Source organism: Populus alba, chromosome 4 (genome assembly GCF_005239225.2).
Source record: "Populus alba chromosome 4, ASM523922v2, whole genome shotgun sequence".
NCBI lineage: Eukaryota > Viridiplantae > Streptophyta > Magnoliopsida > Malpighiales > Salicaceae > Populus > Populus alba.
Genome location: NC_133287.1, coordinates 11805814 through 11829928, shown reverse-complemented (window position 1 = coordinate 11829928; position 24115 = coordinate 11805814). Strand labels below are relative to the sequence as shown.

Genomic DNA, 24115 nt, shown 5'->3' with positions numbered 1-24115 from the left:
AAACAGCACAACTGACGTGAAAGCTACACCTGGACGATCATTGGGGTTAGTGGGACTTTTTGTAGGTTTTCCAGTACTGATGTGTCATGTTTCCAGCCAGTTGTCTGTTGAGCAGTGAACTTGAAGCACTTCCTTATTGGCCCGAAATATGAATCAAATTTGCAGTTAAACCTCAGCCCAAAAATAGTTGCCTAATTTACATGTGTGAGAGATAGATTCCATTTACAAATTAAGCTGGTGTTTAACATACACATACGATGATTCACTTTGTGTGGGCAAATATTCTACATTAAAATGTTAAGCTCAGCTTAACAAGATTGAGAAAGAACAGAAAGAAGAAAGAAAAGAATTTGAGAAAGAACCGAAAGATGAGAGAACAGAGAATTGAGAAATAATCTTCTGTATTTTCTTATTGCCATACAAGGAATACAATTGTTCTTTATATACGGCTACAATGATCAACTAACTCTAACTTCTTCATCTTCAAGCCTTCATGTTGCAGTCTGCTAACATATCTTCTTGCTGCGAATGCTTTCTTTTATTCCTTCTTGTGTCATTCTGCCAAGTGCTTAGAGGTGTAACAATCTTCTACTGAGAGTCTTGTGCTTGTTTGGCCTGAAAGAAAGGATCAAACTATCAGTTGAAACTGAATAATGTTGTGGACGTGTATGCACACACACCACGTGCAAGCGCATTCAAAACTTTCTTCTCTTCCATTTTATTCAGAAAGTAAAAAAGATTCATTAAATTGCACACAGAATAAAAAACAATGGGAAGTTCCTCGTACATTTCTCAGAATTTTCAGAACAGTGATTCATAGGTTTCTGATTATTCGTGTAAATCTGGGAAGAGCATCGCCTTACAAGTACATAGTAGCTTATTTTGATGTCTGATAACATAATGGTTATGCTCAGAAAATCATTAACTCTTTTTCCTGAACCAAGCAAATAGAGCTCTCCCACCTTTTTTTTTTTAATAAAAAATAATTCATTTCAAAATTTGGTCGAAAGGGAGTTGATTTGCTATATTTAAGGATTTCAAAATAATTAAGTAGCATTACATTCAGAGTGCGAAAAATCAATACTCCCGTTTATCAACAGAAAATGATAAGCATACTAGAAAAAAGTGAAGAATGATTTTGGGAAAAAAAAAAAAAAAAACATAGCTGCTAGCTACTTGTAAAGAAGTGACTCAAGAAAATTTACACATCCAATAAAAAGGAGCATCATTGGCTGATATCAACAGAAAAAACACTCTAAAAAGTGTTGCTAAATAAGTCCTTACCAGCATTAAGGTTAAAAAGGTTGTCTGCCTTTCTCCATTCATTATGTAAATTCAGATTACATTGGCTGATTCCCTCATCCTGTTCTTTACGAAACCTTTGCCAAACATTCGAAGCCTGAGCATGAATTTGCAGATGATTCCCGCCCTTGTATATCCTCTTTAGAGAAGGTAACCTTGCCACCATATTATTCCTCAACCTGGAAAGGTTCTTTTAAATCTGTAAAACTTCGGGTCCTCCTAGTAAATAATGGAACTAAAAGCATCTTATACAGCAATTCAGTTCCCATTCCTGCAAACACAGCAAACAACTTAATAAAGCTCTAAATGAATCTGTCATTGAAAAATCTTAAATCATCAACCATGTGAAAAAATAATTATAATGATTATATATACTAGAGAGAAGCTCAAATCCATCTGATGGGGCCAGAATCTGATATGTGAATGAGATAGAAAGTTCCCCACAATTCCAGATAAGAATGAGTTGCATTACTAATTTAGTTTTTTTTTTTTTTTCTTCTATAAATCAGTTCAGTACCTAATATTGTACCAAAAATCAGCAGCAACAGATGCATTATATGCTTTACAAACCCTTAATTTGGTCATGAATCCAAAGAAACAAACATGATTAAAAAAATGCCTACCTAGTTTTATAGCTTGCATTTGTAATCTCTTGAGTGCTAAAAGTGCTCCTATTGCCATCATTATTTTCCACATGTGACGAGGCATAAGGGTTCACGAGTAGCATGCCAACCTGTACAATTCAAGCGATTTTGTGGCTAAGTTAACTTTGGCATGTTAAATCCTTCATAAACATGTGAGCACTGTACATCAATCCTTCATAAACATCAGGCTTGTTTTCAGTTAACCTAATTATTGGCCTGAAATATGAAATCAAATTTAAATTCAAAGTTCGGTTTTTTAACCATTTAAACCTCAGCCCAAAAATAGGTGATCCTGTATATCCTAATTTACCTATGTAAAAGATTCCATTTACAAATTAAGCTGGTGTTTAAGATGCGTGTAGTTGTGTTTAATTCTAAAACTCATCAATCTTATATTATGTGCAGTGCGAATAATGTTCAGATTCAAAATTCAGTAAAAAGTTTATGGATGTTAGTTTGGGATTGTCAATACCAAAATAACAACACAGAATTTGAACTGAAGCAACAATGCAATAACTATTTAGATGTTACAGTTTTGATAGAGCTTGGAAGTAAAAGGAAAAGAACACCAGGCTAGCAAACTAATTCTTTATGGCAAAGCACAAAATACAGGAAAAACATATCAGGAAGAAAAACACGATATATCTATCTCAAAAAACTGCATCTCAAAGCCAAGCAATCAGCCAATCATATTTCACTCTCTGAAATGCTATATTGGTAGGACCAAAACAGCATGCACTTCAAGAAGCATTCAACCAATCACAGTCTCAATTTGTAAATCTATATTTAAATTTTACCAGTTAATTAACATTTCAAGAATACCCTAAATGGCAAAAGATAGCATCACAAAAATATAGCAACACTTGCATAATCTAACCATAATCTTCACTGTCACAAAGGCTTATATGTACTATAAATAAAAACAAGTCATTTGACTGAGATAGAAAATGTAATAGCCTTCATAGGATAAGGTCATTTGAATAAACATGTTAACACTATCCCATAAAAGGTCCAAGAATATTTTACAGATAAAGTTGCAAGCTTACCAGGAACTACTGTTTATTATTTTCCTCATCATTATCTTCATTCTGAACTGCAATTGCTACTTTCTTCAACTCTTCCTGGGAGAGTTCGATGGGGGCTTGACATTGCCTGCTACCAAGCTCTGGTCGTGCAGGCTTCAGCAATGCTCATCTTTAAACATCTATCCAAGTTTCCAAAAAGCTCCTACATTCTAGGCAAGTTCACAGCCTGTTTGAGGCAGGACCTGCTTTTCCTGCTTTATACCCAGAGTAACCTGACACCAGGATGAGAATTCAGGATGGTGTTCACCTTCCTTGATGTCATCATACTGCTGAATTTGTTTGGGAACAACTCATAAGGATTATTTTCTTAGTATGGCATGAGAAGTTATATGGGTTTATTGTCAATGCAGACTGCAATTGCTCAGCTGATTTTCCTACATTTCTAATTTTGGTGTTTCTATCTTTAATTCCTTTTCTTTGATATCTTCTCTCTTTCAAAGATTTCTAAATCTAACTGTACTAGTTTAAGTTTTTATGCCAGAACAAAAACAACATTTCATCTAAAGTTGATAGGTTTTGTTTAAGCTTGGTTGTGGTTTTATTTAAGCAGGATTTTGGGGCAGGTAATCTTTCATAGTTTTTCCTTCAATACTTTTTTTGTAACCATGAACACTCTTGCTACCAAGTCCCCGTGCTTACACATGGGCTATCCAAGACGTCACTATTGTCCTAGCCAAGATGAGTATCAGCATAACAGCAAAAGGTCAGTATCTTGCATCAAAGATAGACATTCATATAGAAATGTGGTTAACAGATCACAGCAATAGTTTGAACAAGTCTTGCATATGTACCAAGATTAGAAAGCACTGCTACAGTTTAGAAAAGAATCCATCTGAACATAAAGCCCATCTACTTCTGCAGGTACATGATGGAACTAGCTGACTCCCTTTAGGGTCTGATAAATCTCTGAATCACGATAAGTTTTCTATGATTCACAGTATAATTTTCCAAAATACAAGTAAATTGACAGACCTCATGGGTGAAGCATAGCTTCCACCGATGCATTGGAAACACAGTTCTGTTCACCTGCAGAGACAAAAATATCTGGCAAAGAGATCATCCAGATCTGATGGTTCCAACGTTATCATGGAATCTAGTATCTCCTCTACAACTCCTACAGGCCACAGCATTATGCATTTTGTGCATCCCCAAAACAGTGTTTCCTACGCTTCAAATGAGGAAATGAATGCAGTTGTTTAGCAATGCCTCCAGTTGAGCCAAAGACAACCAACCCCTACAGGTATACCTTTGGGACAACATGAACTCGCTTCAGGTCCAGACCCAATCTGTTAATCATTTGATAAATTTTATCTGATTTTGGGTGTGATTTATCAAATACTGTAAATTCATGGACCTCATCATCCACCTCAATGGAACTAGCCCCTGATGGTTTCTGTATTCCAAAGTTTTTCATTTGCAGCCTTACATTGGCAACACTGCTCCAGTCTCCCGCAGATGCAAAAATATTTGACAACAGAGAGTAATTACCAGGATCTGATGGTTCCAGCTTAAACAAGCAATCTAGTACCTCCTCTGCAAGTCCCACAGCATTATGCATTCTACAGGCCCCCAAAAGGGTACCCCAAATAACAACATTTGGTTCTAAAGGCATGCTTTGCACAAGCCTATAAGCTTCTTTAAGACGACCTCCACGACCCAAAAGGTCCACCATGCAACCATAATGCTCAATGTGGGGAACAATGCCATAATCCCTCTCCATATTATTAAAGTATCGAATTCCCTCATCAACAAAGCCTGCATGGACACAAGCACACAAAACAGCAACCAATGTAACTTTATCAGGCCTGAACCCTTCTTCCCTCATTATAGAAAAGAGCTGTAGCGCTTTCTCACCGTTCCCATGCATGGCTAACCCTTGGAGCATGCAATTCCATGAGACCAAATCTTTTTTTGACATCCCATTGAACAAACTTAGCGCCCTGTCCACCTGACCACACTTTGCATACATGTCAACCAATGCATTAGACACATTAACACTGCACTTGTACCTAATCCTCTCAATAGAAGTATGAACTCTCTTCCCTAAACCAAGGAGACCAGACTCTGCACAAGAAGCCAATATGCTAATAACTGTACCATCATCAGGCTTCAAACCGGCCTCCTCCATTTGCTCAAACGATCTTATGGCGTCCTTTGCTAGCCCCTTTACAGCGTAACCAGATACAATTATAGTCCAAGAAACCAAATTCTTGACCGGCATTCTATCAAACAACATTCTAGCCATTTCCATATCTCCTGCTTTACAATAACCGGAAACCATGGTCGACCACGACACCACATTCCTCTCTGGCATGCTCTCAAACAATCCAAACGCTTTATTCATCTCTCCTGCCTTCACATACCCATCCAGTATTGTATTCCAACTAACAGCATCTTTCATGGGCATTTCATCAAACAGTTTGCAAGCTTCACTCAACTCCCCTACTTTCAATAAACCTCTAATCATAGAATTCCAAGAAACCACATCTCTTTCATCCATCACCTTAAACAACCTCATTGCAGACTTCACACCCGACAAACCACACTTACAGTAACTATCAATAAGTGAATTGGGCACAAACAAATCCTGAAAAAACCCATATTTCTCCAAATGGTTATGTATCATTTTCACAAGAGGCAACCAAGACTGTCCATTACAAGCCTTCAAAAGAAAAGGGTACGTAAAATTATCAGCAAAAAGCCCATTCCTTTGCATTTCAAAGAAAGTTTCAAAAGCCAGTAAAGAATGGGAATTTTGCACGCAGGCTCTTATAAAAGTATTATACAAGTGGACATTAGGGTCAGGGATTTGTTTGAAAACATTAATAGCTAAACTCATTTCTTGAGAAAGAGAGAAAGCTGAAATTAACTTGGGCGCTACATAAAGGTCTTGGTGGAGATTTTGTTTGAGGATTTGGGCATGAACTTGTTTTATGTGGTTTAAGTTTGTACATTTGTGAAGGTCTTGTAATTTTTGTTGAAAGATCCTTCTTGTTGAGACCCATGTTGGGGCTCTTATTGGTACTGAAATTTGCATTTGTTTAGACATAGAAGATGGCTTGCATTTTTGTAAGACAAATTCTGCAGGTGGATGAATTCAAGGATGGCAAAAAGGAGAAGCTGAGGAGACCATGGAGGGAGCTGGGTTTGGTTGAGGGTCTGAGGATTTTCCAGTTTGGTCCTAATATCATGAAGTCTGTCTGTTATTTGTTTATTGTAAAGCCCTTGGGCGACCACATGTTAAAGCAAGCAAGCCACCCACTTGAATAAGGAAAAAGAAAAACTTCAATGAACACCTTTTTTTAATTTTTTGTTGAAAAAGAAAAACTTAAAAAGAAAAGGAAAACTAGAAAATTATTTTCTATTATTGAACACACCCTTAAGCTTCTTCACGTTTTCAAAGAGGAAAAAAAAATCTGGATAAAAGACAATGAATGATAGTGTGTATGATGAAGTAAACAAAGTGCATGAATTCATATTATTAGATTATATATTAGCCCGATTCAATGGTCGGATTGATAATTATGACGGTTGCCATAAACCTGGACTGTTGCACTTTTTACGCCAAAATCTAAATTTGACTTTACTTGGGTCGTATCACAAGGTTGAACCGTATCAAAATCACAACCAGAAAATTGATAAATACAAATGGAAATACCGAGGGAATTACAGTGGAAAAAAAATTAAAACAAAGCAAAAAAAAATAATAATGACGTGTCATATTTACCAACGGAATTACCGACTGACTAAATTTCGTCAGTAAAATCTGTCGGTAAATCTGTCGGTAAATTGCAAACACTGTTCATTATGTCAATTACAAAGGGAATCACTGACGGAATTTTCCATCGGTATTTTCTAGAGAACTCCATAACTGTTCACTTTCCAATTGCACTGTTAATTGTTGTTCTTTACGAACAAAATCACCGACGGATTGAAAAGCTATCGGTGTTATTTGGCGATTTTCTGAAAAAAGTCAATTGATTTAAAATTTTTATTTAAATATTACAGACAAAATCACTGACGGATTGAAAAATCATCGGTAATTGTCGGTGGTTTCTGAAAACTTTTTATGAAGTTGAAAATTTAAATTAAATATTACTGACGGAATTACCGATGGAATAATTAAAAAATATTAATATTCAATTATCCGTCGGTAAATCCGTCGCTAACGCACCCCAATAAAAAACCTGAATCCGCTTATTTCACAAGAGACAAACTCATTTCTTCTTCTTCTTCTTCTTCACTATATGTAAAAAACATCAATATCTATTTCCTTCTCTTCTTTTCTCTCCTCATCTCCTTCTCTTTTCCTCCATGCTCGGGTATGTCTTCTTCTTCTTTCTTCTTTTATCCTCTTAGTTTTTTTTTTTTTAATTAATATGCTTTTACGAAAAAAAATTTTCTCTCCTTAGCTTAACTTGCATGTACATTAAGGTAAGATTTTTCTTTTTTCTTTTTTTTTTCATGATTTTTTTCACTATATTTGTTTTTTATTTTATTTTTAATTGTTTTTGTTCTTAATAATTGTATAAATGTTGTTGTGAGATTTTTTTTTCATATGAGATCAATTTTTAGTTGATTTATTTATAGGATTTTTAAATTTTTAGCAATTGCAACTTCATTTTTTTCATATGAATTTTTTTAGTTGAATTTATTTGTTGCAAATTTGTTTGGGTTGATTTTCTTATTATTTTTTCCAAGCATTTTGAGTATATATTATACAGTGTTGATTTATGTTAATTTAATTATTTCATAATTTTATAAAATGAATTTTTTTTAAAATGTTCTTAAATATTTACCGACGGAAATTTCCGTCGGTATATCCGTCAGTAAATCCGTCAGTAATAAAAAATATTATAACTGACACGTCTCTTTCGTCAGTAAATCTGTCGGTAATAAGATTTTTTTTATTACAAACGAATTTACCGGCGGACAAAAAATTACCGATGAAAGATTCACCGACGGATAATTTCCGTCAGTGATTTCGTCGGTAAATTAATTACCGACGGAATATGTGTCTTATGCCGATGGAAAAATTCTGTCGGAAAACTGTTAAATCTTGTAGTGAATATTATGCTTAGGTCCTGCTACATGTTATCTTAATCGAGGTAATGAAAAGTCAGACATTGGGTGTAGCATGAACTATATGAAGGTATTTGAGTGATTAAGAGAGGATTCATCATCTTAGGTGAATTAAGGAAAATGATCCATTTATTCTGAAATAATACTAACTAAGAAATACTTGGCAAAGGTAAGATAAAATTTAAAAAGAGTTTCAAATCTTATTCAAACAATCAATGACTATTATGTAGAGAACAAATATTATTTAACATGGTAGGTATACTCCATACTTTATATTAAATCGAAACATAATTGATGAAAGAATATTAATTATATTGAGAAACTGGTAATTGAAAGATTAAGTCAAACCATAAATGACTTTTCTAATATTTGGGGGTCATGAAATGTTGCACAATACACCTGATCTTCAAATACAAATTAATTAATTGATAATAAATTAAATTATTTGTTTAACTTAACTATCAAAAAAATCTTTAAATTCACCAAATAAAATTTGTTTATGAGTAATAAACACCAGGCACCAGCCATTTTATAGGGAAAATAGATCAGAATTTTAAAACTAAAAAATTAACTAATTATCTAAAATATAAATCTCACCTTGAAGCTGCTTTAGTTTTTTGAGAGATAGAATAATGATTTTTGTTGTAATTTTTTAATATTAATAAAATAATTATGTTTTCATTCTAAAAGTAAGTTACAAAAAATTGGTTAAAAAGAAATCATGAATGAACATGGGTACTTCCTAAAATTAAGGTGTCGTTTGGTTTGGGATTAAGAAAATGGAGATAAATTCTAACGAAAGTAATTTTTAAAAACATAAAAGTTAGTTTTTGTAAATGATTTGGTGTGTCAATAAATTAAAGAGTTAAGAGGTAATGATAGAAAATAATTAAGAGTGATGAGAGAGATGAATAACAAATTATTTAGTGTATATATTGAGATAGAAAACAGCAGCACAGAGATAAATAATAAAAATAAAAATAAAAATAAAAAATAAAAATTGTATGTACGATAAAATTTACTCTCCAAAAACACAAAATTAAAAATTGAGAGTATACTACAATAGTAATTTAACATATTTGGATTATAATTTTTCCCTCCACTTACTTAGCTTATGTTCAAATAGATATAAATACTCATTTTTATGTTTGGGATTGTAATTGCATCATATTTTTTAATTTTTGTTTTTAGTTTGAAATTAATTTTTTATACTTTTAATTATTTTAATATATTATTATCAAAAATAAATTTTTAAAAAAATAAAAAATATATATTATTGTAATACATTTTTAAATAAAAAACTAATTTAAAAAGCATTATTCATTATAAATTTAGATAATGTTTTGAAATATAATATCGATTTTTTTTAAAAATATTTTTATTAGAAATATATAAAAATAATATATATTTTTAATTCTTAATTTTTTTTTTAATTTTAACATATCAAGATATTTTAAAAATATTAATTTTAAATAAAAATTTTTTTTTTAAAAAAAATCACAACTCAATTTCAACTTGATTTCTCAGCTACAAAAACATCAACCTCTTAAACAGTCACGAAGATGACCGACACCAGTCACAGAGCAGATTACTGGACGTAGTGGCCTTCTAGTTTGATCTCTACTCGGCTTAAATTCCAAAAATTTGTCTATTGCTTCCTCTTCTCCGTCAAATAAACAAAACAGAGGGAGAAAGCAATGCACGTCTTTAACAGAACCCTCTTAGTTTTTGTTCCTTCCCTCTCATCTGTATCAAGAATCTCTCTTAAAATTCCCTTCTTCATAAACTGGTAAGGTGCGTACCGAACTTCTTTCTTTCTTTTTATTTTTTCCTGATTGGTGTTCAAAGTTGTTATTTTTTTTTAATTATAGAATTACATCAAGCTTGGATTTTCATGGATCAGTTGTTTATTTTATTTTATTTTACTTCTTTGAATGCTAGGAATGTTTCTTTAAGGATAAAAACGAAGTGGGCTTTGTTTGTTTTCTCTCAATCTACTATTAGTTGTTGAATTTTCTTGCTCCTTGTTGTTTGTTGAATCTACTAAAGGTAAAAGAACTAAGAATTTAGAGTTGTTTTTCTTAATGTTTTTGGGGTTAACGTTAGCAGAAAATTCGTTACGGTTTTTGTTAGGAGTGGATTTAGTCTGGCACTGTTGAATCGAAGGCTTATGAAGCATTTATTCGAGTTTTAATTTGTGTTATATGGGTGATTTTGAGGTTGAGCTTGAGCTTGAGTCTGAAGGGAGGGTAGTATTTGATTTATTTCAGATTGTTGGTCTATTAATTCATTATAAATATCATCGTTTGAAGGGATTGTTCTCTTGGCAAAGATGAACAAACATAAATGCATGGTTCTGGGAAACCAAAAATGTCCCCACACGCCAGCTCGTGCGCAAGCAAGCACATATGCGTTCAAGTTAACATTCATAAGCAAGCTTGGATGCAAAATGAGGACTGGTATGGTAGAAAGTTGTTGCAATTATTGAATTAGCTCTCTCTACATTCACATCCCTTGCAGTGCTGAAGTTGGTGGAAGATAAGAATTTGTATTTGTTAGATACACTAGAAAACAAGTTTTATGGTTCAATCTTCGCAACTGCATAACTGGGATCTTTGTTTGCAAGTTTGACTTAATACCTTAATTGGTTTCATGATCCACCATGCAGAGATTGAAAGTATAGGGCTCAGTTAGGGTAGCAAAAGGATGTTTGCTTGTGCATGAAGGTGAGTTCTCAGCTGTTCACATATCTAATAAATGGATAACATCTAGATTTGATGGTCTAAGATAAGAATTTTTGGGATAATTAACTTCTCTGGGTAATGATTGATAGTTTGGCATTAGAATTTGCAAATATACATCTTGTTCAGTTTATTGGTATGTGTCATGGTCACTGTTTGTTGTACAAACTTCTGCTTCTGCTTTGTGAACTGTAGCTGCTAGCTAGCTGGCATTGCATGCAGAGAATGCAAATTGATTTAAGGATGCAGCTTGCTCAAATAACATTGAAGGTTAACCAGTGAATGTATTTTTCTAAATGGGAAACAATGAAAGAGCAGCATGTTTGCTCAAGTAATCTATCCCGAAAATTTTTATATTGACAAACATGTGCGCATTTTTGGGTCATTTTAGCCTTTCTTTTCTAGTTTTCATTTGAGATTACAAGAGATGGTGTTCTGTTTAGAAGCTCTGACACCATGAAGTCAATTTTTCATCATCCTCTTTTTCATTTTGGGTTACTAACCCCTTATCCTGTTTCTTTCTAATTAGCTTTCTGCTTTTTGGAGATTTTAGCTTATTATGATGAAACCATGATATTATCTGCTTTGACATAGTTCAAGTAGAAAATGGATGCCAAACTGAAGCTGGCAGCCTAAATTACATGTAATTTAGTTGGTTGTCATTCTGATTCTTATTTTTCCTTCCAGGTGAAATACTCGGAAATTATTAGCAAGAGAAGACAATCCAGTATGAATATATGGTTAATGTCACTCCTTTTATGGTTCAGCTTCTACAACCATTGAAAGTTGTATAGTCATTTGTCACCAATCAAAATGTTGAATTTTGCATCCAATTGCCTAGCTGGAAGTGTTAGTATGAACAATTCTACAAAGCCTACTCAAGTCCCATCAGAATACTCAGACGATGAGGCATCTTCTGTTGTTAGCAGAGAAGAAGCTCTAGAGTGCCCAATATGCTGGGAATCCTTCAATATTGTGGAAAATGTGCCTTATGTTTTATGGTGTGGCCATACTCTTTGCAAAAATTGCGTCCTAGGGCTTCAATGGGCTGTAGTGAAATTCCCCACATTACCTATTCGGCTTCCTCTCTTTATTTCTTGCCCGTGGTGCAATTTATCATCTTTCCGCTTTGTTTATAGAGGGAACCTCAAATTTCCTCGCAAGAATTATTTTCTACTTTGGATGGTTGAGAGCAAGAATGGTGACAGAGACAAGTCTCCGGGCACCTTCTGTGAAGATCACCAATCCCACTGGTCATCAGACAGTAATTTAGCTCATGGAAGTCAGGTAAGCCGTGGTAACATCAGGAGAGGACAATATATTCATCACTCTGAACCATCAGGGACACACCATGATCATAGTCATGTCAACAGTTACCTCAATTTGGAGAGAATACATTCTTTCCTTCAGAAATCACTGGCTTTCTTTGTTAGTCTGACAGCAAAGTTCCCATTGGTCATCATATTCCTTTTGATCATCTTATATGTAATACCTGCCAGTGCAACCATTTTGGCCCTGTACATTCTTATCACTGTTCTGTTTGCCCTCCCATCGTTTCTCATTCTTTACTTTGCTTATCCTAGTTTGGATTGGCTTGTGGGAGAAATCATCACTTGATATGCAATTTAGTGTCGTAATCTGTAACCATTGTGAATAGAAGTTTGCACCTAGAAAGTCGCACATCTTTTTCTTGGTGACGTGAACTTGGAAATTCAACGACTTTCCAGTCTCCAAGACTACATTCGTTGGCATCAAAGCTCCTTGGTCCCACTATCCCCTATATCTTCCATGGTTAGAAGCTCTTCTGCTCTTGTAGGATTTTGCTGGTGTTAGGGCTGTTTGTAGTGACAATGGGGTTCGGTGGTAATAATGGTCCCACCAAAGTTGTTTCCTTATGGATGTGTAATGCTCTTGTAAGTATCTGAAATATTAGTAAAGTGTGAGGGCTATCACCCAAAAGCTTGATTTCTTGGTTGTATCTTTATTATGGTTCTATTCGATTTGTGTCTAACTAGGAATTTTTTGTTTTATGATGGGTTTTGAAAGAAAGTGATAAAAACCAGAGTTATTTCATTTCAGTCTTCTGTGTGGGAATACAATTCCAGCTGAATGCTTTTTGGATATCTGAAGCTCTTCTGGGAATACAGTTTAAATAGGTTTTTATCCATTTCCCAGATGTTACTTCTGAACAGGTGAAGGTTTTGTTTGTAGGAGACCGGTTCTTTACCTATCATGTTGGTGCAAGCAACTTGGTTCGCTTTGGCTTGAAAAGAAACTGTAGAACATGAGCTTTCAGTGTAAAACTGGTTGTCATCAAGCCAGTCACTGGGTTATCTGCTCTTGGCTATGCTTCGTGCGCATAGAGTTGTCCTAAAAATTGCCATGCAAGTGTGGAGTGGATGCTATTTGTGGGAACACATAGTGAACCTAGTGTTGTAACCTAATTTTTGATTCACTAAGATTTTCTTAAATGTTATTTTATTAATATTAGTATTCATAAAAATCCAAAAAAATTAAGAAAAAGTTTAAAATTCAAAAATATATTTTCCTTGAGTCAACCGTATCTTTCCATAAAAACTGATTTCATCGGGTCAATATGGGTCAAACTATGTCGACCAGGGTAAAAAAATGAGTTTTCATGATGTTTCGGGTCAAAACCGTCATTTTTTTTTTTTTTTATCAAAAACTGAGTTCACTAGGTCAATACGGGTCAAACTATGTCGACCAGGGTAAAAAAATGAGTTTTCATGATGTTTCGGGTCAAAACCGTCATTTTTTTATCAAAACTGAGTTCACTAGGTCAATATGGGTCAAACCATGTTGACCAGGGTAAAAAATGAGTTTTCATGACGTTTCGGGTCAAAACCATCATTTTTTTTTCAAAACCGGGTCCATGGGGTCAATATGGGTCAAACCATGTCGACCAGGGTAAAAAATAAGATTTCATGACATTTCGAGTCAAAACCGTCATTTTCGATCAAAACCGTCATTTTTTATCAAAACCGAGTCCACCGGGTCAATACGGGTCAAACCATGTCGATCGGGGAAAAAATGAGTTTTTAGGCTGTTTCGGGTCAAAACCATCATTTTTCGGTTAGAACCCAGTTCATCGGGTTGATACCCATCAAATGTTTTTTGTTGTGTTCCAATACAATTTTCGGTAATTAAAATATTTTTTTTAGCGGTTGAAACGAGCTTTTTCTAATACTGATTTAAGTTTTTTTAGTTTTACCCATATAAATATTTATTATTATATATAATAAAACAAAATTAATAATACATAAATTTATTATAGTAGGTGGGTTAGTTACGACGATACATTTTTTCCTTTAAAATAAATATGTTGTTCCCTGCTCATTTGCTATAAATAGCCACGATATCAAAGGGAAAGGGAAGAGAAAAGAGAAGAAAAAAAATAGAGTATCACTATTTGAATTTTTTTTTAGTTTTTCTTCATGCGAATAAGATATTGTTTTTTTAAAAAATAATTTGAAAAATATCAAAAATATCCTAACCGTTAGATCTAATAGTGTTAGTTCTGGACCTTTGATTTAATAGGATACAATAGGGCTTATTACACTAGATTAAAACCCAAATCCATCTCAGCCTTTGAAATAATCTGCCATTTGATCTCGTTGTGCCACATCACCTGGTGTATCGAGCTTTCAATGCACCGTGCCATACCAGATCAAAGCTCAGCTCATCTAGACCGTCCGATCAACTTGCAAATTAAGCCAATCATAGCCGAAGGATTGGTTAATTCACGATTCAACGGCTCACAACCTTCAGTTGTACTGGTACACCATACTTGTGCTCACACCATAGCACAATCTTGGAGCCTCTCTCTCCTCTCGCCAGCGATTCTCTCTCTCTCATCCGATCTCCCATTTCCGGCCGTGTGAAGCTTTTGAACCACCACCGAAAGGTTGCTACCCTTATATAAAGCAAAACCCCGGCTGTTTTCAACGTTTTCGCCTACTCATCTGGTTGGAAAAAGGCCGCGATCTTCGTCGGCCACCGAAGCTTCAAACCGACGATTCTCCCTCGTCAACCATCAACGGCCGTCGAAACCACCATCATCAGAATCCTCTACCTCAGATCTACCAGAATCGACCATTGGTTGGCTGGAAATCTCGCCAGAAAATTTCACCGCCTCCAATAGTAACTGTGCGTGAGCCACAAGTGCCACCAGGGGTATTTTCGTAATTTTCCAAGAAATTCAAGGGTATTTCAGTCTTTTACCTATACATTGACACTCAGGTAATTTTTTTGAGATTCCTAATAGTTTTTATTTTTATTTTTATATATAAGTATTTGTAAATTTTCATGCATGTTGTAAAACAAAAAAAATCAAAAACAAATATAAAAGGAATAACAACGCGGGTCCAACACCCATCTTATCATGTTATCGTTCGTGGCTCCAAAACCCAGTTCTCGAATATGGTTATACCCATTTCTCAACGATATAAGAATAATTTTTGTTTATAAACGAATATTATTTGCCGACACGTCTTTTTTTACAGAAAAAGAACCGATGTCAAAAGTTCAAATACCAAATATGGATTATGTCCATAATTTTTTTTTGGTAACTCAGACGTACTTCTCCTTTTTAGGGTTAAACGTTAATATTTTAGATGAGTCACCTATTTTTAGAAACTGATGTCATCTTTTTTTTTTTTGACGCATCTCCTACGAATATTGTTTTTCGACACATCTCTTTTTACAAAAAAGGACCGATGTCAAGGGTATTTATACCAAATATGGATTATGTCCATTATTTCCTTTTGGTAACTCAGACGTAAATATCCTTTTCAGGGATAAATGTCGATATTTTAGACGAATCTTCTATTTTTAGGGACTGATGTAATTTTTAACGTGTCTTTTATTTTTAGGGACCAATGTTAACCATCTTTGAAAAAAAAAAATCGCAAATAAGCTCAAAATATAATATCATTTGAAACAAAAAAAAAAAAAACACACAAGTAAGGGTAACCTTTCTCTCGAAATGATGTTTTAAGGGTGGTGTCTACCTTCCCTTAATCATAACTAACCCAGTACCCGAATCTCTAGGACCAGTGTCTAATTTGAGATTTCCAGTTCCCTCATATTACTAGATGACGACTCCAATAAAATCTTCATTTCCCTCAATCGAAAAAAAATCTTTTTGTTAAAATAAATAAAAAGTGGAGCCGTCGCCCGACATCGTGTATCGACAGAATGGCGACTCCACTAGGGACTTAGGGTTGAACCAACTGTTTGTGTGTGCTTTTCATTTGTTTTTTTATTGCTATTTATTTTATTTGCACTATTTATTTTATGTGATATCTATTGTAAATCATTTCAATTTTTTAGATTGCACATGTATGCATGTTATTTATTTGTGTATTTACACACTTCACAGTGAACCCATAAAAGCTCTGGACCTGAGCTCGTCTTTTTACGATTAGAAAAGAAAGATTCAGGTGGCAAGTGTGACTTATGTCCACTGATGCTCATCTGGACTTTTGCTTAGATTGTAACTCACCCTATGCAACTAGTATTGTGGAGTTTTTCTCTCATACTCATGTTGTTTAAGGTTAAGAGGCCGATTACCCCATGGGTAATTCGAGCAATCTAAGAACCAAAGAAAATCTTTAAGATTAGAATCAACTGAGCCAAATCTTATGAGCTAGATCCTATCAATTAGGATATACCTTTTATGACACAAACAAATGTCAATGCATTAACATACATGTTCATATACATTTCATATTCTCATTAAATCTCCACTGATCCTTATAGGAATTGTGAGATGGAAAAACCCATTACTATTGAGGAATTTTTGACCAGATCAGAATTGAACCAACATGATGAAGGGGATTGTTTGCCATCAGAATATGACATCAAATTTCCCCCCTAAATCGGTTCAAGTTCCTGTAGGTTTGGAGTCTTTAGTGAGAACTTTCATAAGAGAATCTGATCTAGTCTATTCCTCGTCATAAGTTAAAGGAAAACTTGAAACAAATAACAAGCATGCATAAACCATATGGCATTTTGCATCCATTTATGCATTTTATTTAGTTTACTTGCATTCACTTAGGTTGAAATATAGATCCCCTAAAAGACCATAAAATTCATTACACTCGACTACGAAGGAAGATAATGGAGAACGAAGAAAGGGCCCATTTAGAGGCTTATTATCAAAGAGAGTTGGAGAACATGAAAAATGATATTACACGACTTACAAGTTTACTCGAGCAGGCCCTAGTATTCAAGTTTGGGGAAGATACCTCTACTCAGCCGGTAGTTGCAACTCCATCTGTATCTATGCCAGCAGCTCCTTTTGTATTCACATCTCAAAATTTAAGGGCAAATCCCTCTTCATTTGAACAACAGTTCACTACTAATATTCCACCAGCACAAGTGCCAGTTACTGTAAATTGGCAATTGATGACCCACATAAGATGAAATTCTCTAAATATGTCGATTATGATAAATTGACCGCTTTGGAAGAAAGATTGAAGGCAGTCGAAGGGGCAGACTTATATGATCCTATTCATGCTGCAGAAATGTGTTTAGTTTCAAATGTAGCTATACCCAAAGAATTTAAGGTACTAGAATTCATCAAGTATACTGGAACTAAATGGCCCGTCACTCATCTTATATCTTACTACAATAAGATGGAAGAAGTTGTGAATGATGAGAAACTTCTCATCCATTTCTTTCAAGACAGTCTTTCTGGATCAGCACTAAGCTGGTATACAAGGCTAAATAATACTAAGATCAGAAAGTAGAAAGATTTGGTAAAAGCCTTTGTGGAGCAGTATAAATTCAACATGGAGGTAGCCCCGGATAGATCAAGCTTATTAGTCATGGATAAGGGCAACAAAGAGACTGTAAGAGAATATGCTTTGAGATGGCGTGAAAAAACATCTCATGTACAACCCTCTTTGTTAGAAAAAGAAATGATCACTCTATTTTCTAACACTTTTAAATCTCTTTACTTTGAACACCTGGTGGGTAGTTCAACTAAGCATTTCTATGATGCTGTAACTATCGTTGAGAGAATATAACAAGCAATAAGAACGAGGAGAATGTTAGAGCCTATTGAAAAGAAAGGCTTTACTAGGAAAAAGAAGGATTCCGATGTGAACAACGTGGAAAGAGTGTATAAGGGTAAGAAAACAAATTACCATCATTATAACTTCCAAATACCTACCCAACAAGTTGCAAGTGTAAAATTCACTAAACCTTTCCCAACCAACCAACAAAACCAACCAAATGACCAACAAAGTAACCAGATTGTCAATCCTCCAAGAAGGAATTTTCAAAGACCCAAGAACGATTGCCACCATTACCACTTCCCTTGGGAGAAATGTACTCAAAATTATTGAGTATTGGGCAAGTAGCCCCTATTCCCTTAACCCCACTGCAACCTCCATACCCAAATTGGTATAAGCCAGATTTGAAATGTGAGTATCATGCTGGCGTTGCTGGGCATAACATTGAAAGCTGTAATGCATTTAAAAACAAGCTTCTGCAATTAATAAAAGCTGGATGGATAACTTTTGATGATGCATTGAATATGAAGTGGAGGAGTGAATGCTGTAGGAGTGGAGGGTAAGAAGGAAAGAGTTTTGAAGGTTTCCATGGAAAGACTGTATGGTATGCTAGTATAGTCTGAATATTTATCTGAGTTTGAACCAATGATGAATGGAAATAACTATTGTAAGTTTCATGGCAAGGTGGGACATCACATTGATGATTGTGAAGAATTTCACCAAGAAGTGAAAATGATGCTGACTTTTGGCATGATAAGGATAGGGAGTGAAGAAGAGAGCAGTGAAGTTGGGATGATAGGCTGTCAGGAGACAAAAATGGAAGTTTGTAGACTCCAACCAACTATGGGTGGTCCATCAAAACTAATCTTGACCAAGCCTATATACACAAATAGTGGAAGTTATGGCACAATGCCTTACAATTATGGGTATTCTTTCAACATTAAGAATCCTACTCCTATCTTTCACACTGAAATCGACGGTTTAACTCGAAGTGGTCGGTGTTTTACACCAGAAGAATTAGAAAGGCAGAGGAAAGCTAAAGGAAAAGAGATAGTTGATGCTTTTAAAGGTATGAAAATGAACAAACCTATAAGTGAAGATGAGTCTAATGAATTTCTGAAGTTAATGAAGCATAGTGAGTATAGTGTGGTAGATTAGTTCAAGAAAACTCCTGCTAGAATCTCTTTAATGTCGCTTATCTTGAGTTTTGAATTACACCGTAAAGCATTGCAAAAGGTGTTGAATGAAGCATATGTGCCACAAGATATTACTCAAGATACAATGGAACATTTGGTGGGAAGAATTCAAGCCTCTAATTACTTATACTTCACAGAAGATGAGCTAGACTCGGAAGGGACTGGGCATAACAATCCTTTATACATCACCGTGAAATATAAAGACTGTTTGATCGGCAAAGTGCTTGTGGATAATGGTTCAACATTAAATGTGCTACCAAGGCATATACTAGATGAGATGCCAATTGATGTTACCTACATGAGACCAAGCACGATGACAGCTAGAGCATATGATGGTTCCTCTAGACAGGTGATAAGGACCATTGACATTGAATTGTTTATAGGGCCTCGTGTGTTTTTGATAACCTTACAAGTGATGGATATCCATCCTTCATATAGCATGTTATTAGGAAGGCCATGGATACACGCCGCTGGGGCTGTGACATCATCTCTACACCAATGTTTGAAGTACATTATCAATGGTACTCTAGTGAAAGTTAAGGCAGAAGAAACCTTGTCCATGATAAGGAATGTGTCGGTCCCTTATATTGAAGCAGAAGATTGCAAAGATGGAAAACTCCATGCCTTCGAGATTGTGAAAACTGAATGGGTACCAGAGAATACGGTGTTAAGAAGACCAATGATTTTTTATACTGCCAGAATGATAGCTAAGTGCTTTTTGAAACATGGGCTACCATTCCAGAATGATCCAATTGCTGGAAATCTTAAGAGAGTCAACATAATGAAAATTAAGGCTGCTGATCAGAGGTTTGGGCTTGGCTTTAAGCTTAAGAAAGATGATCACCAGAGAGCTGCTAGGATTAAGCGAGAAAGAAGGTTGGCCAGAATGGAAGGAAGAAAGCCAGAAGAAGAAGACATTGTAATCCTACCCATCCACATTTCTTTCTCAAAGTTAGCATATGTAATGAAACCTGAAAATATGACGGAAGTCTTGGGACAGAAACTTTCATGGATATTAACAATGTAGAGGAAGGTGAAGGACAAGACTAGAATTGAAGAAGCCCCAGTTGTTTACAAGAAGAATTCTGAAAGCGAATCCTCCATAAATCCACAAACATATTGCATTGAAAATGAATAGCCAAACTTTGATAAGGATGTGATTGCAATGGACGAAGAGGAATGGAATGAAGATTATATGAAAGAGTTTACTAGACGAGTAGAACAGTCTGAGCATGCTTGGAAACCTACAAAGGAAGAATTAGAGGTGATAAATGTAGGCACGGATCAAGATAAAAGAGAGTTAAGGATTGGAACTCTGATTACTACAGAAGAAAAATGCAGTTTAACCTCGTTACTACAAGAGTATATGGATGTGTTTGCTTTGTCTTATGCAGATATGCCTGGTTTAGACATTGATATTGTAGTACATAGAGTGCCTTTGATAGAAGGATGTAAACCTATTAAGCAGAAATTGAGAAGAACTCGCCCGAATATTTTACTCAAGGTCAAGGCAGAGATAAAGAAGCAGTGGGATACTGGTTTTGTAGAAGTTATTAAATACCCTCAGTGGGTATCGAACATAGTGGTAGTATTAAAGAAGGATGATAAAATTAGAGTATGTGTAGACTTCAGAGATCTAAACAAAGCTAGCCCAAAGGATAATTTTCCTTTGCCTCACATAGATGTCTTGATAGACAATGCTGCTAGAAGCTTAACTTATTCCTTCATGGACGGATTCTTCGAGTATAACCAGATTAAAATGGTTGAAGAAGATAAAGAGAAGACCATTTTTATCACACCATGGGGAACATTTTGCTACAAAGTGATGTCATTTGGGTTAAAGAATGCTAAAGCTACATATCAAAGAGCAATGGTGACACTTTTTCATGATATGATACATAAAGAGATTGAAGTGTATATGGATGACATGATTGCTAAGTCTAAGAATAAAGAAGATCACGTTTAGATTCTAAGAAAATTATTTGATAGACTAAGGAAGTATCAGTTGAAATTGAATCCTGCAAAATGCTCATTTGGGGTGAAGTCTGGAAAGTTGCTAGGGTTTGTGATAAGAAATAAAGGAATAGAGGTCGATCCTGATAAAGTGAAAGCAATTCAGGCTATGGCAGCTCTTAAAACCGAAAAAGAAGTAAGAGGCTTCTTGGGACATTTGAATTATATCGCACGATTCATATCTCAGTTAACAGCAACATGTGAGCTAATTTTCTGATTGCTTCGAAAAAAGAATCCTGGTACTTGGGACAAAGATTGTCAAGAAGCCTTTGATAAAATAAAGCAATACTTATAGAATCCACCTTTGTTAGTACCACTTGTGCTTGGAAGACCTTTGATCTTGTATTTGACAGTAACTGAGGAAGCAATGGGTTTTGTGTTGGGACAACATGATTAGTCTGGAAGAAAAGAGCAAGTTATCTATTATCTAAGTAAGAAGTTTATCGATTGTGAATCCAGATATACTATGATTAAAAAGCTATGTTGTGCTCTTGTATGGAGCACGAAGCGTCTTCGACAATATATGTTGTATTATACCACCTAGTTGATCTCAAAAATGGATCCTCTTAAATACATCTTTGAGAAACCTTACTTGTCAAGCCAAATAGCAAGGTGGCAAGTAATGTTGGCCGAGTATGACATTGTATACAAGACAAGAAAATCCGTAAAAGAAAGTGTAATTGCTGATCATTTGGTAGATAATGCTATCAAAATTATGAGCCTTTGAAATTTTACTTCCCGGATGAGGATGTGTTGATAGTAGAAGAAGACAAAGAGAAGAATGATTGGTGGATTAAGTATTTTGATAGGGCAATGAATGTATCTGGCAATGGAGCAGGGGCTGTGATAATCTCACCTGACCAGAAGCAATATCCCATCTCAATCAAACTACCATTTGAATGTACTAACAATACTGCTGAATGTGAGGCTTGTATTCTTGGGTTAGAAGCTGCTTTAGAGATGAAAATAAAGAAGCTTGATGTCTATAGGGATTCAATGTTAATAATATGTCAAGTGAAAGGCGAATTGCAGACCAAAGAAGAAAAGTTGATACCATATCAACAATATCTCTCAAAACTGACCGAGGACTTTGATGAGATAGATTTTACCCATATGGGAAGAGACAAAAAACCAATTTGCTGATGATTTGGCAACCTTAGCTTATATGGCCAAAATTGATTACGGAATTAGGGTACAACCAATCCGCATGGAGATTAAAAATTTTACAACTCATTGTTGTTCACTTGAAGGAGAAATAGATCGGAACCCATGGTTTTATGACATCAAGCGGTTTATCCAATATCAAGAATATCCTTTGGGGGCATCTAAAGCAGATATAAAGACCTTGAGAAGGTTAGCCATGGAATTTTACCTGGATGGATAAATTCTATATAAAAGATCATTCAATGGAACTTTACTAAGATGTCTAGATGAAATCAAAGCTAAGGTAGCATTGCAAGAAATTCATGAAAGAATTTATGCAACTCATGCAAGTGGGCACATGATGGCTAGACAAATGCAATTATCTAGGTACTTCTGGATGACCATGGAGAAAGATTGCATCGATTATGTCAGAAAATTCCATAAATGTCAAGTGTATAATGATAAGATAAATGCACCTTCAGCTCCTTTATTTAATATGACATCACCGTGGCCATTTGCAATGTGGGGAATAGATGTGATTGGGCCAATCAACTCAAAGGCTAGCAATAGGCATCAATTTATCTTAGTAGCCATTGATTACTTCACAAAGTGGGTGGAGGCCAACTTTTATGCTCATGTAACTCAAAAAGTGGTCAAGTGCTTCATTGAGAAAGATTTGATATGTCGGTACAGTTCACCTGAGAAGATAGTGATCGACAATGCCCAAAATTTTAATGGAAAAATAATCACAGAATTGTGTGTGAAGTGGAAAATTAAACATTCAAACTCATCTCTTTACATACCAAAGATGAATGGTGCTGTCGAAGCTGTAAACAAGAATATCAAGAAGATTATTCAGAAGATGGTAGTCACTTATATGGATTGGCATGAGATGCTTCCTTTTGCTCTGCATGTATATCGTACAGTAGTAAGGACATCTACTGGAGCTACACCTTACTCATTAGTATTTGGGATGGAGGCAGTGATGCCTTTGGAAGTAGAAATTCCATCTTTGAGAGTACTAATAGAATCTAAACTAGAAGAAGCTGAATGGGCTAAAGTGAGATATGAGTAGCTAAACATGATAAGTGAGAAGAGGTTGGCTGCAATTTGCCATCACTAGTTATACCAAAGAAGGATGGCCAAAGCATATGACCGGAAAGTTTGACCAAGAGAATTCAAAGAAGGGGATCTTGTACTAAGAAAAATCTTACCATTACCAAGTGAAGACCGAAGCAAGTGGGCACCAATCTATGAAGGCCCATATGTAGTGAAGAAAGCATTCTCTGGAGGGGCTCTGTTGTTAACTAGGACGGATGAAGATGATTTACCTAGGCCTGTGAACTCTGATTATGTGAAAAAGTATTATGTATGATGTGTTTCATCCAATCAAATCAATGAAGCTTTTGCCAGGAAATTCTCTTTGCATATACCTCACTAAAAAGCCCATGCATGATCTTAATGGCTCAACAATTTGATCTTTCAAACTTTTTTACAGGATAATCCATTCTTTTTAAATGAGGTTTTAAAAGAACTGATTTTGTTTGTGATTTTAATGAAATAAATCAATGATTTGTTTGGAATAATGTTCAGAGCAATTTCCTTGAAAGAGATGACCAAACAAGTTAAAAACATGCAATTGGAACAACTATCACCCAAATTATATCTTGGATCCACATTTTATCAGCATGAATAATGGTTGGTAGTACATTAGTTTTTCATGGACTCGCAAAACGTGGTATCTTACAAATCCAAAGCATTACGCTGGATGTGGACAAAGTTTATTGGTTTTAACTTATCTTACTTTAAATGAGGAAAGGCCATCTTTGATATTCCTTTCACTTTCTTTAAAATTATCCTTTGCAGTCC

The 24115-nt window shown here is 35.1% G+C and overlaps 3 protein-coding genes across 13 annotated transcripts; 2 read left to right on the top strand and 1 right to left on the bottom strand.

The window, feature by feature from the left end:
• Positions 1 to 384: 384 nt before the first annotated feature.
• LOC118055114 (pentatricopeptide repeat-containing protein At3g29230) lies at positions 385 to 6264 on the bottom strand. Of its 6 annotated transcripts, none has more exons than XM_073408799.1 (5): positions 4886 to 6264; positions 2993 to 4786; positions 1926 to 2035; positions 1285 to 1573; positions 385 to 615 (listed from the first exon to the last, which is right to left on the bottom strand). In XM_073408799.1, the coding sequence occupies exons 1-2, from the start codon at positions 6078 to 6080 to the stop codon at positions 4266 to 4268; spliced, it is 1716 nt and encodes a 571-aa protein (XP_073264900.1). In that variant the 5' UTR covers positions 6081 to 6264; the 3' UTR covers positions 385 to 615; positions 1285 to 1573; positions 1926 to 2035; positions 2993 to 4265. The 6 variants fall into 6 exon arrangements, with proteins under 6 accessions (XP_073264900.1, XP_073264897.1, XP_034922813.1 ...); XM_073408796.1 differs by having other exon boundaries at positions 2993 to 3700; positions 3823 to 6263; XM_035066922.2 differs by having other exon boundaries at positions 2993 to 3243; positions 3823 to 6263.
• A 3406-nt stretch (positions 6265 to 9670) lies between these two features.
• On the top strand, positions 9671 to 12932 carry LOC118055112 (uncharacterized). 6 transcript variants are annotated; one of them, XM_035066918.2, is made up of 4 exons: positions 9671 to 9902; positions 10426 to 10572; positions 10782 to 10839; positions 11542 to 12932. In XM_035066918.2, exon 4 carries the CDS (start codon positions 11668 to 11670, stop codon positions 12469 to 12471), a length of 804 nt encoding a protein of 267 aa, XP_034922809.1. In that variant the 5' UTR covers positions 9671 to 9902; positions 10426 to 10572; positions 10782 to 10839; positions 11542 to 11667; the 3' UTR covers positions 12472 to 12932. The 6 variants fall into 6 exon arrangements, with proteins under 6 accessions (XP_034922809.1, XP_034922807.1, XP_034922810.1 ...); XM_035066916.2 differs by having other exon boundaries at positions 9671 to 9907; XM_035066919.2 differs by lacking the exon at positions 10426 to 10572.
• Positions 12933 to 16995: 4063 nt separating this feature from the next.
• LOC140955536 (uncharacterized) lies at positions 16996 to 22246 on the top strand. Its single transcript, XM_073408904.1, has 8 exons — positions 16996 to 17268; positions 17358 to 17590; positions 18425 to 18498; positions 18658 to 19043; positions 19131 to 20009; positions 20229 to 21050; positions 21135 to 21239; positions 21824 to 22246. Exons 1-8 carry the CDS (start codon positions 16996 to 16998, stop codon positions 22244 to 22246), a joined length of 3195 nt encoding a protein of 1064 aa, XP_073265005.1.
• Positions 22247 to 24115: the final 1869 nt, after the last annotated feature.

Bases quoted from the DNA above. Each gene is read 5' to 3' on its own strand.
- LOC118055114 (XM_073408795.1), bottom strand. From the start codon at position 6,080: ATGTCTAAACAAATGCAAATTTCAGTACCAATAAGAGCCCCAACATGG.
- LOC140955536 (XM_073408904.1), top strand. From the start codon at position 16,996: ATGGAGAACGAAGAAAGGGCCCATTTAGAGGCTTATTATCAAAGAGAG. The intron at 17,591-18,424 runs GTATACAAGGCT...TTGAATATGAAG, and splicing joins TCTGGATCAGCACTAAGCTG to TGGAGGAGTGAATGCTGTAG. The intron at 21,240-21,823 runs GTAAGAGGCTTC...CAAAATTATGAG, and splicing joins CTCTTAAAACCGAAAAAGAA to CCTTTGAAATTTTACTTCCC.
- LOC118055112 (XM_035066920.2), top strand. From the start codon at position 11,668: ATGTTGAATTTTGCATCCAATTGCCTAGCTGGAAGTGTTAGTATGAAC.